This window comes from Macrobrachium rosenbergii, chromosome 46 (genome assembly GCF_040412425.1).
Source record: "Macrobrachium rosenbergii isolate ZJJX-2024 chromosome 46, ASM4041242v1, whole genome shotgun sequence".
Taxonomy (NCBI): Eukaryota; Metazoa; Arthropoda; class Malacostraca; order Decapoda; family Palaemonidae; genus Macrobrachium; species Macrobrachium rosenbergii.
This window is the reverse complement of record NC_089786.1, coordinates 50,084,976-50,097,248: the sequence shown is the minus strand read 5'-3', so window position 1 is coordinate 50,097,248 and position 12,273 is coordinate 50,084,976. Positions and strand designations below refer to the sequence as shown.

Here is a 12,273-nt window from a genome sequence, read left to right as displayed (position 1 = left end):
ATATACGTGTCCTCAGCCACACAGGTACGATTCGCGTGCTGTTGCTTTCCAAGATAAGATGATAACAAAGAAAAACAGGAGTTTTAACTTTATATGCGTTGTTCCGAAGGTGCCCAGTGCAGGCGGCGCTTTCGTCGGGGGAAAAGAGGACGTGTTGATCGGAACATTAGCCTGTTCAAGAAGATCATTGGCCCTGTTGCAAGCGCTTAGATCTGCTTACTGACAACAAGTAAGTATCTATATTCGTTTTGTGTTTTCGGTTGTAAACGCTAATTTGAGTTACTGATAATAAAGTTAAGTATACCTTAGTTTTACCAGACCACTGAGCTGATTAACAGCTCTCCTAGGGCTTGCCTTGAAGGATTAGACTTATTTTATGGGATATATATATGTATGTATATATATATATATATATATATATATATATATATATATATATATATATATATATATATATATATATATATATATATATATATATATATATATATATATATATATATATGTAATAATATGCAGTATATACAATTCATATCAAACTTAAGTGCGTCAGTGGAATCAATTTTTTTATTTTTACTTAATAAATCATTAGAGAAAGACACGCACAGACATTAAGTTTATATCTGTTTTTAGAAATGTCGATTTCACGAGAATGTTAACAAATAAAGGCAAGTAAAAAATGCGCCGAAGTTTCTTCGGCGCAATCGAGGTTTCTGTACAGCGTATAATCAAGGCCATTGAAAATAGATCTATCTTTCGGTGGTTTCGGTATAATGTTCCGTGAGCCCGCGGCCCCTGAAACTTTAACCCCGGCCAGGTGGTGGCCTGGCCCATATCGTCGCCACACGCACGATTATGGCTAACTTCAACCTTAAATAAAATAAAATAAAAACTACTGAGGAGGCTAGAGGGCTGCAATTTGGTGTGTTTGATGGTCGGAGGGTGGATGATCAGCATGCCAATTTGCAGCCCTCTAGCCTCGGTAGTTTTTAAGATCTGAGGGCGGACAGAAAAAGTGCGGACGGACAGACAAAGCCGGCACAGTAGTTTTCTTTTACAGAAGGCCAAAAGTGTGCTATTACCTTCTCTGTTTCCTGGTCTATTCGTTACCAAAAATTGCGTCATCTTGCAGAAATCAGTTGGTGCCAGTTTACCAAGTTAAATATAAACATGACGGCACCACTATCTTATCTGTAAGTAATTCCAGTTAGCCAGAAAAACGGTTCGTGATATTTGATCAACGATAAATGCAAATCAACATTCAATATTCTGTTTGTCTCATTTACTGAAAACGATAAAAAGAAAAACCTGCTGTTTGTCACATTTATTGAACAGGAGAGAGAGAGAGAGAGAGAGAGAGAGAGAGAGAGAGAGAGAGAGAGAGAGAGAGAGAGAGGAGAGACGAAGACTATTCTGTCATACATAAGAAAGTAAGTCTTGCAGATACAAATTGCATTTAACGGTATAAAATGGTGACTTGCTTTCTAAGATGTTTTTGTTTTTCTTTCAAATTGGACTGTTTATGTTTCACAATGTTATTATCATTATCATTACTGCAAGCAGTACGGGTTTTCCAACACGTTTTCTAATGCTATCGAAAAACTTACCAAAAAAAATCTTTTAAGTGACTGGGTCTCAATTTCTGTTTTCTTAGTCAGCTGCTGAGGTCACCAAAATCTTATTGACCTCTTAAGACACAAAATGTTTTTTACCCTTGTGAATTACGTTTGTCACAGAGGCTGACTAATTATTCGCTCTTATTTCTTGTCTCTATTTATTCACTTCTGTACTGATTTCATCTATTTGTCGTCAGTCACGCAGTAAGTGAGCTCCTTAACTCTCCTATTTATTCGCCGATTTTACTCGCTTTGTAATCGGTTGAATATGCAATTGATTATTCGGCGCCATAATGAAGGTGAAATATACAAGTTGATGATATGACTGATAATGAACAGGTGAATGATGACATGCTAGTAAAATTCAGTGTTAAAATATGAACGTTAAAAATGAAGAATGATACTGGATAGAACCAGCAGAAAATAAATATATATGAAACTTTAATATTCAAAATATATACTTCGTATATAAAATAAACATGACTAAAATCTTTATCAAATATACTGAGATCATATCTCATTCAGATAACCAGATTCTTTCAGATACCCCATAAGGTTTTCTACCTCAACGGATCATTTAAAATTTCTAAAATAGTCTTCCCAGTCAGTAAGTACTTTGGCCCAAGTGGTCACAAACTGGGGCACTGGTTCCCTCTGAAATACAACTATGGGTGTGGGTATGGCCAATTCTAAGCCGTGGTAGGATGATCTCAAATCTTCTGCTACGATTAAAACCCGAACTCCAAACATCGATACTCCCTCTAATGTTTCTTTGCTTCCTACGAGTATTTGTGGATAAAATGGGGGACTCAAACCAGCGAACGGATTTCTGGGGTTCAAGAGCCCCCCCCCCAACCTCACCACGCCAAGGTGGTCCCAAATCGAGGGGATTATTATTATTATTATTATTATTTTCGCTCTTATTGGTGGCAATACATTATTGTTATTATTATTATTATTATTATTATTATTATTATTATTATTTTCGTTCTTATTGGTGGCAATACATTATTATTATTATTATTATTATTATTATTATTATTATTATTATTATTATTATTAGCATTTTCGGTCTTATTGGTGGCAATACATTATTATTATTATTATTATTATTATTATTATTATTATTATCATTATTTATGAATCTTACTGAATGTTGAGTTCAGGGTTGTAACTTTTGCTTGCTTCTCACTGATTTTAGAGTTCAGTGTCGAATTTTTGTAATCTGAGATTAATGACTGCATGACGATAACGTTTGTAATTGAACGTGGAGGCCTAATTCCGAGTTCCAGCTGAGCGGAAGCATTTATTTGCTAACATAAAATCATTTTGTCTTAGATTCTGAAAATATGCATCTATTTAAATGCTGCCGTTTTATCGGCCTCTCTGTCATGACTGTTAATAGAGTAAAGGAAATGCTGAATTTTTGACCTGTATGGACAGGTCACTACATTTCCAATCTCCACAGGCAAAGGTCTCTGCAGAGGTCAGTTCTGGAATGACCTTTATATATATATATATATATATATATATATATATATATATATATATATATATATATATATATATATATATATATATATATATATAGTACATGTGTGTGTGTGTGTGTACTGCACATGAATAAAGTTTATGAAAGCCTTTAATAATACTAGTGGTTATTTGTTTACAGGAGGCACAATGCCAAACGTCATTCCGAGTCCTACAAAGGTAAGCGTAATTTAAGTGCTGGACAAAAAAAAAAAAAAAAAAAAAAAAAAATACCCTGTGGTGAAAGCTTCCTTGTATGAGGGCAAATGCACACACACACACACACATATATATATATACATGCACACATATACATACAGTACATACATATACATATTACTAACAGGACTTTATTGAAACTGAATGGTATCTAGCGGAGACATTTATTCAAGGAAAGTTACAAGCTTTCGAGGGCAAACAGCCCTCATTGTCAAGTATCCGCAGACACTTGATACGGATACTTGACAATGAGGTCTGTTTATCCTAGAAAGCTTGTGACATTTTTGAATAAATATCTCCTCAAGATACCATCCAGTCTCAATGAGGTACTGTTAGTAATTGTATTCTTGCACAGAACAATTGTGTAAGTAATAAAGTTAATACATACATACACACACGCACACACACATATATATATATACATATATAAGTATATAGTACAGTTTTTATGTATTTTGCAATAGCAGTGGCGTTGCATTCACTACTGGCTTTGTGAAAAGAACTCTCTCTCTCTCTCTCTCTCTCTCTCTCTCTCTCTCTCTCTCTCTCTCTCTCTCTCTCTAATATATTTAATGATAATACTTATGAATGTGATGCCTATATCATTACCATTAATTCTAATCTGATTAAATTTGAACATAAGAAAATCTGAAGGCTATAATCATCATTATTACTCTTTAAACCCAATAACTGATCACCGTTTACTATAAACGTGTTGTTATCGATATCTGTTATTCACATTTCTATATTTTTACTTAAATTCACTGAAGAAATATTACAGTATTTTTACTTTTTTCATGTTCTCCTGAGGGAGGAAGGACCACAGAAGTTAGGCCAAAAAGCCAAGCGCTGGGACGCATGAGGTCATTCAGCGCTGACAGGGAAATTGAGAGTAAAAAGGTCTGAAAGGTGTAACAGGAGGAAAACCTCAAAGCAGTTGCACTATGAATCAATTGGAAAGAGAGCGATTATGAATGGAGGTACAGTAAAAGGAATGGAAGGAATTGCAGCTGGGGCTGAAGGAACGCTACAAAAAACCTTAAGTAACGCCTACAGTGCACTGCGTGAGGTGCACTGACGGTACTACTTCCGTACGGGGCATGTCCACCAGAATTCTTAAATTTCATGAATATTTCAGAATAATATCCGCAATGACGTCTATTTTCGCACATTTTTGCAGTCTCTCAAGATCAGATTCCGGGAATTTCGTATACTCCTGCGTAAGTCAGTACATTCCAGTCACTTACATTAGTTTAACGCTTGCCACACTTCTAACCATTATGCCATGGCTGTCAGAAAAGCACAAATATTATTATTAAAGCCACAGGTATGATGACTAAAGCTATTTTTCACCAACAGTTCTTACTAAGTACAAATCCACACCTTAAAGAAACTGGTTTTGCATTTATTACAATCTAATTTCCAGTTAATAAACATATTTTACCAGCTAAGTATCAGGCAGTAGCATTTTAAATGAATTTCTTAGTTTTACATATTCATTACAAGCTTGTTACTATATTTTTGTTTATACATACGTACATACATACACACACACACACACACACACACACACACACACACACATATATATATATATATATATATATATATATATATATATATATATATATATATATATATATACTTACAGGTGTGGCCTGCAACGTGCCATCTATCTACTATTTAAGTCCTAAAGGCATCTAACTAGTGGGGGAGGGGGGCCACACGTGAAAAACAGATTACAGAAGCTGCTTTAACAGTAAACTCAATGGAAATTGAGGGAAAATCAAGGACTGACTCAATACTGTAGAACATAACTACACAAATCAGAAGACGTACACAGAGGAGCTCAACCACCAGCTCCGCGGCACCGTGGTTACGTTCATTCACAGAAGCAAATGGCGCCACTAGCTATTCAAATACGATCTAAGACCCTCCAAAATATCTGAAGATTAAACAGAATTTTACAGTGGGGACAATCACAGTTGGTTTAAGAACCTCTAAAATTAGCTTAAGATTAAACAGTATCTTGCAGCAGATAACAATAATTAAATATATCTTCAGATGTCAAATCTTGAAGGAATCTTCTCAAAGTCGGAAGACGGGGAAAAGGCTCCGTGGATAACAGGTTGGCACACAGTCACAATCACCTGTTCTGCAATACAGATGGCACTGTCACCCGATTGCAAACACAATTAACACGTTCAAATTGGGAATGCCGAGGACTGAGAGGGAAATCATTCAAAGAAGAACAAAATGCAAACTGGGTAAACACTTATGAGTTGCGTTACACGAGTAAAATTACACCGCTTAGCGTAGGCTCCTATAGATTGCAAGGCACTGAACGTGAGAGTAATAGGAAATATAGCAAAGGAAATGTGCGTCGAACAATTCCAACTTGTACCTTTCTCCAGGGGACGAAACATCTTGATGTTAAAGCCAGACTCTGATTTAATACGAGGGGTCAGTGGTGGTTCAGATCCGACAGACACATCAAAAGTCACTTGTGGGAAAAAGGAGTCTACCTGGACTTGTCGTACGCTGCTCACGTAATCCGTGATCTCCTCCTTAGTTCCTACTGTGAGGGTGTCTGCCGTATAGTGAATTCCTGATTGTCAGGGAGCATTTTTATGACTCTGCTTGTGTGGTCCGAGTGACCTATACACATATACTCTACTGTTAAACTTTACGTTAATATCATGTGCATTTGCAATGAACGTATGCACGTTACAATATATATATATATATATATATATATATATATATATATATATATATATATATATATATATATATATATATATATATATATATATATATATATATACTGTATATAAGTAAGCCTTCAATTATCCGGATCAACAGAGCCAAGGGCACGTCGGATAATGGCGAAATCCTGATAATGGCGAGTAAAAAAATTTAGGGGTGTTCAAGGACAACTCCATACCCTTCCTCACCTAGCCTGTCAATTCCACATAACTGTACAACACTCAATATGCTTATAAATAACAACCACCATACTTTAAAGTGAACACTTTATGCCAAAGGCAGCTATCTACCTTTCTTCTCCATATCTGTAACAAAAGAGGCTGCATAAATACACTTCGAAAAAAAATGCAATCCCTTCTTTTTCTCTCTCTCGGAAATGACACAGTTCGGTAGGGAGGTAACCTACCCGTGTTTGCCCACAGCCTACCATGGTTTTATGTTCGTTAAAATATTTTTATACAGTAACTCTCTCATCAATTGTTACTGTATTTTATTGCCACGCACGAGACGCAAAATGTATGTGTGAACTAGTGACCTACGCTATACACTCACAGTATCCATTTGCATAGGTGAAATAGGCTATTACAGATCTAAGATAAAATTAATGATAATTAAACTGGTATTTTACTTACTGAATCCATTTACACTGCATTATCATCATGTTATATCATCCTCGTAACGTGCGTCAATAAAGCAGTCATCTGCCCTTTGCAATGACTATTGTGTATGTTTTCAGAATGTGTTACTGGAATCATTACTTTTGTTTTTGTACATAAATGTGAAAATTTTTTTTATTTTTACAAAATAAAAAGATTATTAGAAAAAAACATGTATAACTTGGTAAAATGAGCATATTTTTTACCAGTGTCTTGGAAAGAGGACCCACAAAGGGTTGTAAATATTCACTTTAAACTTCTGGTGGAAAGTACAGAAATTTTTTTCTTACACAAAGGGCATTTGCATATCTTCCTCTCTCCATTGATCTGCCAACCTTAAAGTCTGCCCGGTCAAGGGGTGTGCTTAATATATATCTTAGCCCAGCCTGTAAGGGTTAATGTTACTGGAATAACTATATATTTCTATTTTTGTACATAAATGTAAAATTTCTATACAGAGGTACTCTAACACACTTTACGTTTAAAGCGAAAGCCATCAAAACGGCAAAACAGCTGTTTCCCGATTCGTTTGTTTCAGTCATGCTTGATGCTGTCTACGTCAGTTCTTTGGTAAGTGGTTGTTAATCATAAGGGATGGTTATGAATTGTTACATAAGCCCTGAGTTTGGTAATCTTGTCTGTTCAGAGCAGATTCATTTTAAGAACTCTACTGAAAAGTAGTTGATCATGTTCTGTGTGATTCGAATTAATGATTTTTCATGGAAGCTTTACTTGCACGCCTGTGTGTTTTTACATCTAAATGTGGCATTTCATTAACCCTTACAGGCTGTGCTAAATATATATATTAAGCACACCCCTAGACTGGGCAAACTTTAAGGATGGCCAGTTTAAGAAAAAAAAAACACATCAATGGAAAGAGGAAGATGCGGAAATGCACATGTTGTAAGAAAAAACTTTTCTGTACCTTCCACAGGAAGTTCAAAGTGAATATTTCCAACTCTGTGCGGGTCCTCTTTTCCAAGACGCTAGTAAAAACATGCTAATTTTACCAAGATATACATGTTTTTTCTAATAATTTTTTTATATTGTAAAATTATAATTACAGCTCACACAATATCATAACAGATAAGAACTAAACTCAGTAACAGATTCTGAGTATATTTTTTGTAAAATATTTACGAGATGTACTGAGATGGGGAGATGCAGTAGCTTTTGGTGAGGTATACATGTTTTTTTCTAATATTTCTTTGCAAAATTACACTTATAGCTGACAATCTATCATATAAGATAAGAATTTAAAACCAACAGCGATCCCTGGGTATATTTATGAGCAAATACATAGAAAGATGTCCTAGGATAGGGAGGCGCAGTAAATTCCCCAATGAAATCTCATGTCGCACTGATCCACTCCTATCAAGCAGACAAGCATGTACAGTAGCTACTAGAGTTGCTGTAAGAGTTGCCATAAGTCATTTATGGCCCATTGAAGTGATATGAACATTTTTCTCGCAAAATTCGTTCAAAACTGTGTGGCGCGAAATACTGATTCTCACCAGAGGCAGTCCTCTCCCCACTCTATAGCTGTTATTATGCCTCACATGACCATGTCCGTCCAGTAGGGTTAATGTTGACGTTGTCTCTGCATAAAGGGCATAAAGGGTTAATGTTGATGTTACTGTCTCTGCATAAAGGGTTAATGTTGACGTTACTGTCTCTGCATAAAGGGTTAATGTTGATGTTACTGTCTCTGCATAAAGGGTTAATGTTGACGTTACTGTCTCTGCATAAAGGGTTAATGCTGACGTTACTGTCTCTGCATAAAGGGTTAATGTTGACGTTACTGTCTCTGCATAAATGGTTAATGTTGACGTTACTTTCTCTGCATAAAGGGTTAATGCTGATGTTACTGTCTCTGCATAAAGGGTTAATGTTGACGTTACTGTCTCTGCATAAAGGGTTAATGCTGATGTTACTGTCTCTGCATAAAGGGTTAATGTTGACGTTACTGTCTCTGCATAAAGGGTTAATGCTGACGTTACTGTCTCTGCATAAAGGGTTAATGTTGACGTTACTGTCTCTGCATAAAGGGTTAATGTTGACGTTACTGTCTCTGCATAAAGGGTTAATGTTGACGTTACTGTCTCTGCATAAAGGGTTGATGTTGACGTTACTGTCTCTGCATAAAGGGTTGATGTTGACGTTACTGTCTCTGCATAAAGGGTTGATGTTGACGTTACTGTCTCTGCATAGAGTGCGCATTCGTGTTTGTGATTCTTAGCGTGGTATCATGTTTGCCATTTTTCCTTTTTTGCTTAGTTTGATTTACTGAACAGTATTTTTTTTACAAATCTAGTTGACCATAAGTATGATTATGGCACATATCATACCAGTACCCAAGAGAATATTTTAATACTGTAGATATTTCACCTCAGTTGCTGTTCTCTCACCCTCTCTCTCATACCCTACACACACGATTTATCTTTTACGCTGTTGAAATAAAAAATGAGAAAATGCAGTCAACGTTTTAATGAGAAAAGTGTAAAATATAAATAAAAAATCATAAGCACAACAGTAAGAAATAGCCTCTGGCAAGTCAGATGTCTACCTAGCACTCTTCACCCATCAAAAACTGCATCCCCACCCCCAACCCCACCCAGCTAGGGAAACTACTCCCTAGTTCCACCCACCTTCCAAAACAACCCCTTCTCTGAGTGTTCCTCTACACAGCCTTACCACCCCTCCTCTCCCATGGCACCTAGCCATTCGACCCTCCCCAAACCTTGGAACTTCTCGAGGCTTCCTCTAACCCCCAAAATCCTTTCTCAGTCTGTTTGAATGTAAGCAGTGTTACCAACATTTTCCTGAGATTGCGCAGCATTGCCACCTATAGGAGAGCAGTTTTTACAACTGTTTTGAAATTTATATATAATATATTTTTTGCACCTTGGTCCCTGGGGTCTGGCTGTGTCCAGATAATGATGAGTTCCAGATAATGATGATTCGGATAATTGAGGGATTACTAACTATATAGATATATATATGTGTGTGTGTGCATGTGAGCATCATGCCTGTTACATGTGTTCGTGCATTACTATTTCCTCATTTCCTTGTCATCAATTTTACTGTGAACACTTTGTAACACCGTGTCATTAAACATCTTATCAATTGATTAATAAATATGTCAGATATGAAAGATAATAGAGTACATTGTTTATAATTCAATTCCTTGAAAGTATAATTTGTTTGTGCTGTTATTTCTCTTTACTTCTGACCTCTGTGATATGTACTTCTCCGGCTCTATTTCATCTATTGGTATCTGTGTTATCTATCTACCCAGGGAGAAGAAAATGCTAGGAACGACATACTCCTGCAGAAACTCGACATTAATGGTGTGTGGAAACAGATAGCTTGGCTCCCAGGTAGCGGTCGCCATATCAATGAGGGTCGGAAAGCCTACGAGCCCTTCACCCACCTTGTCAGGACTATCCACCTAGAAGATGCTGTGCAGGTTCTGGACACCAACAGGATGAAACCAAAAGGCGTGGTGACGTTTAGCAGCCTCCATAGTCAGACATTACCTACCAATCACCCTTGCAAGAACCTGCAGGTGCTTTGGTTCTCAGCTCGTCTCGAAAGCGAGGAAGAAGAAGACCCTAACTGGTATGGGAATGTTGAGTTTGCCATTCCGTGTGACCTTCTCCTGGAGATGTTCCAGTACTGCTTCTTGGTCGAGATGGTAACCAGGCGTACACATACAGATTCCAGGATCCTACTGACCAACAAAGACTATTCTTCTGTGCTTCCTTACTACAAAAGGAAGCAACCTGGTGGCGGCTGGTTGGAGAATGGGGATGGACACTTCGCCCTGCGTAAGTGTTCCCGCTACAGAAACCAAGGGACAAATCAGTTCGATCACAACTTGGAATTTATGGTGGAAGTCACGGAGAAAGAAGAGAGGGAAATCTTATCAAAGTGCAAAATTGACTTCAGGAACCACGAAGACGCCGAAGATACCAGCCAGGCCCAAGTGTGTAACAGATACCAGCGTATCGGGGAGCCCTGTCCGACTCCTTACACGTCTGTGGAAACCGCAGCAGAGTTCCGCAGTGAACTGAGGGACATGGGAATTAAATGGAAAAAGATATATCCCAAATTAACATACCATGCTAAAAGGTGCTTGTCAGAAGCACATGAAAACTACTTTGACTGACCAGAAGCAGCACCGTCATGGAGGAAATTGGTCTAGTACCAATAACCTTCTTTGCAATCAATGAAATGTGTATGTTTAAGTAAGTATCGTTGCAAAAGTAGAGTATAACTGGAAATGGGTACCTAAGATTAAATATTGTTGAAAATGGGTACCTGAGCTTCTGTATTTTTGTAAAAGGGTACCTGAGCTTAAATATTATTGAAAATAAGTAACTGAGCTTCAGTATTGCTGAAAATAGGTACCACAGCTTAAGTATTGTTAAACTGGGTTACTGAACTTAATTACTGTTAAAAATTGGTACCTGAGCTTATGTACTGTTGAAAATAGTAGCTTAAATATTGTCGAAAGTGGGTACCAGAGCTTAAGTATTGGTAAATTGGGATCCTGGGCTTAAGTATTGTCGAAAATGGGTACCAGAACTTAGGTATTGTTGAAAATAGATACCTGAGCATAAGACTGAAAAAAGGTAGGCTTAAGCAGATTTTATCAATAGAAAGTAGCTTTAAGTTGTGTAATGTTAAGACAGGATATTAGGACACTAGCAACATGCACCTGCAAGTGGTATAATTGCAAAAGAATGGTTAATATCTACGAGCAACAATGAAGTAGTTGGTGTACTGTAGCATCTGAGACACTGCAGCGTCTGCTGGCACCTAAATGTGCACCTACAAGTAACTTATTGTCTGAAACTAGATCTCTGCAATTAGCAGACATGACAGTTCAGATTTTGTTGCCTTGACAAGCAGCAAAGAACGCTGTGCAAGACCTTCATTTTGTCATCTGAATGCTCATTATTCTGCAGTGTAATTTCCACATTTGTTATACAAGTACCGAGGATTTATATATACATACGTACATACATACATATGTATATATATATATATACATATGTATATATAACCCTTAGTTTTCCTGCAGCTAGGTAAAAATATACATTAACTTGTCAAAATATCCTATTTCTTTCTTATATGAAAATAAATGGATGATTTCAGTTACTAATTCATTAATTCCTGTTGTGTGGTGTTTTTTTAAGTGTTCAAAGATTCAAAGATTCTTAAAGGAAACACAAAGGAAAGGTAAGAATCCCACATCATGTAAATGAACAACAAAGAGGAATGGCCAAGCTGGCTCATTGAGATGAAAATAAAACGTAGAAAATGCGCCGAAGTTTCTTCGGCGCAATCGAGTTTTCTGTCTAGCGTATAATGCTGTATAAAACTATCAGCTACGACCTCGCAACGCTCAGTTACTCCCAGATGCGGTGGAGTCAGGCTAGAGGGCTGCAATATGGTATGTCTGATGTATGGAGGGT

General features: G+C 36.9%; 1 protein-coding gene across 1 annotated transcript; it reads left to right on the top strand.

The window, feature by feature from the left end:
- Window positions 1-11,952, top strand: LOC136830313 (uncharacterized). Its single transcript, XM_067089728.1, has 3 exons — window positions 1-229; window positions 3,289-3,326; window positions 10,089-11,952. Exons 2-3 carry the CDS (start codon window positions 3,297-3,299, stop codon window positions 10,959-10,961), a joined length of 903 nt encoding a protein of 300 aa, XP_066945829.1. The 5' UTR covers window positions 1-229; window positions 3,289-3,296; the 3' UTR covers window positions 10,962-11,952.
- Window positions 11,953-12,273: the final 321 nt, after the last annotated feature.

What these genes read in the sequence shown, in the direction of transcription:
- LOC136830313 (XM_067089728.1), top strand. Translation starts at nt 3,297, where the DNA reads ATGCCAAACGTCATTCCGAGTCCTACAAAG. An exon ending in TCATTCCGAGTCCTACAAAG is followed by an intron (nt 3,327 to 10,088) that starts GTAAGCGTAATT and finishes CTATCTACCCAG; the next exon opens with GGAGAAGAAAATGCTAGGAA.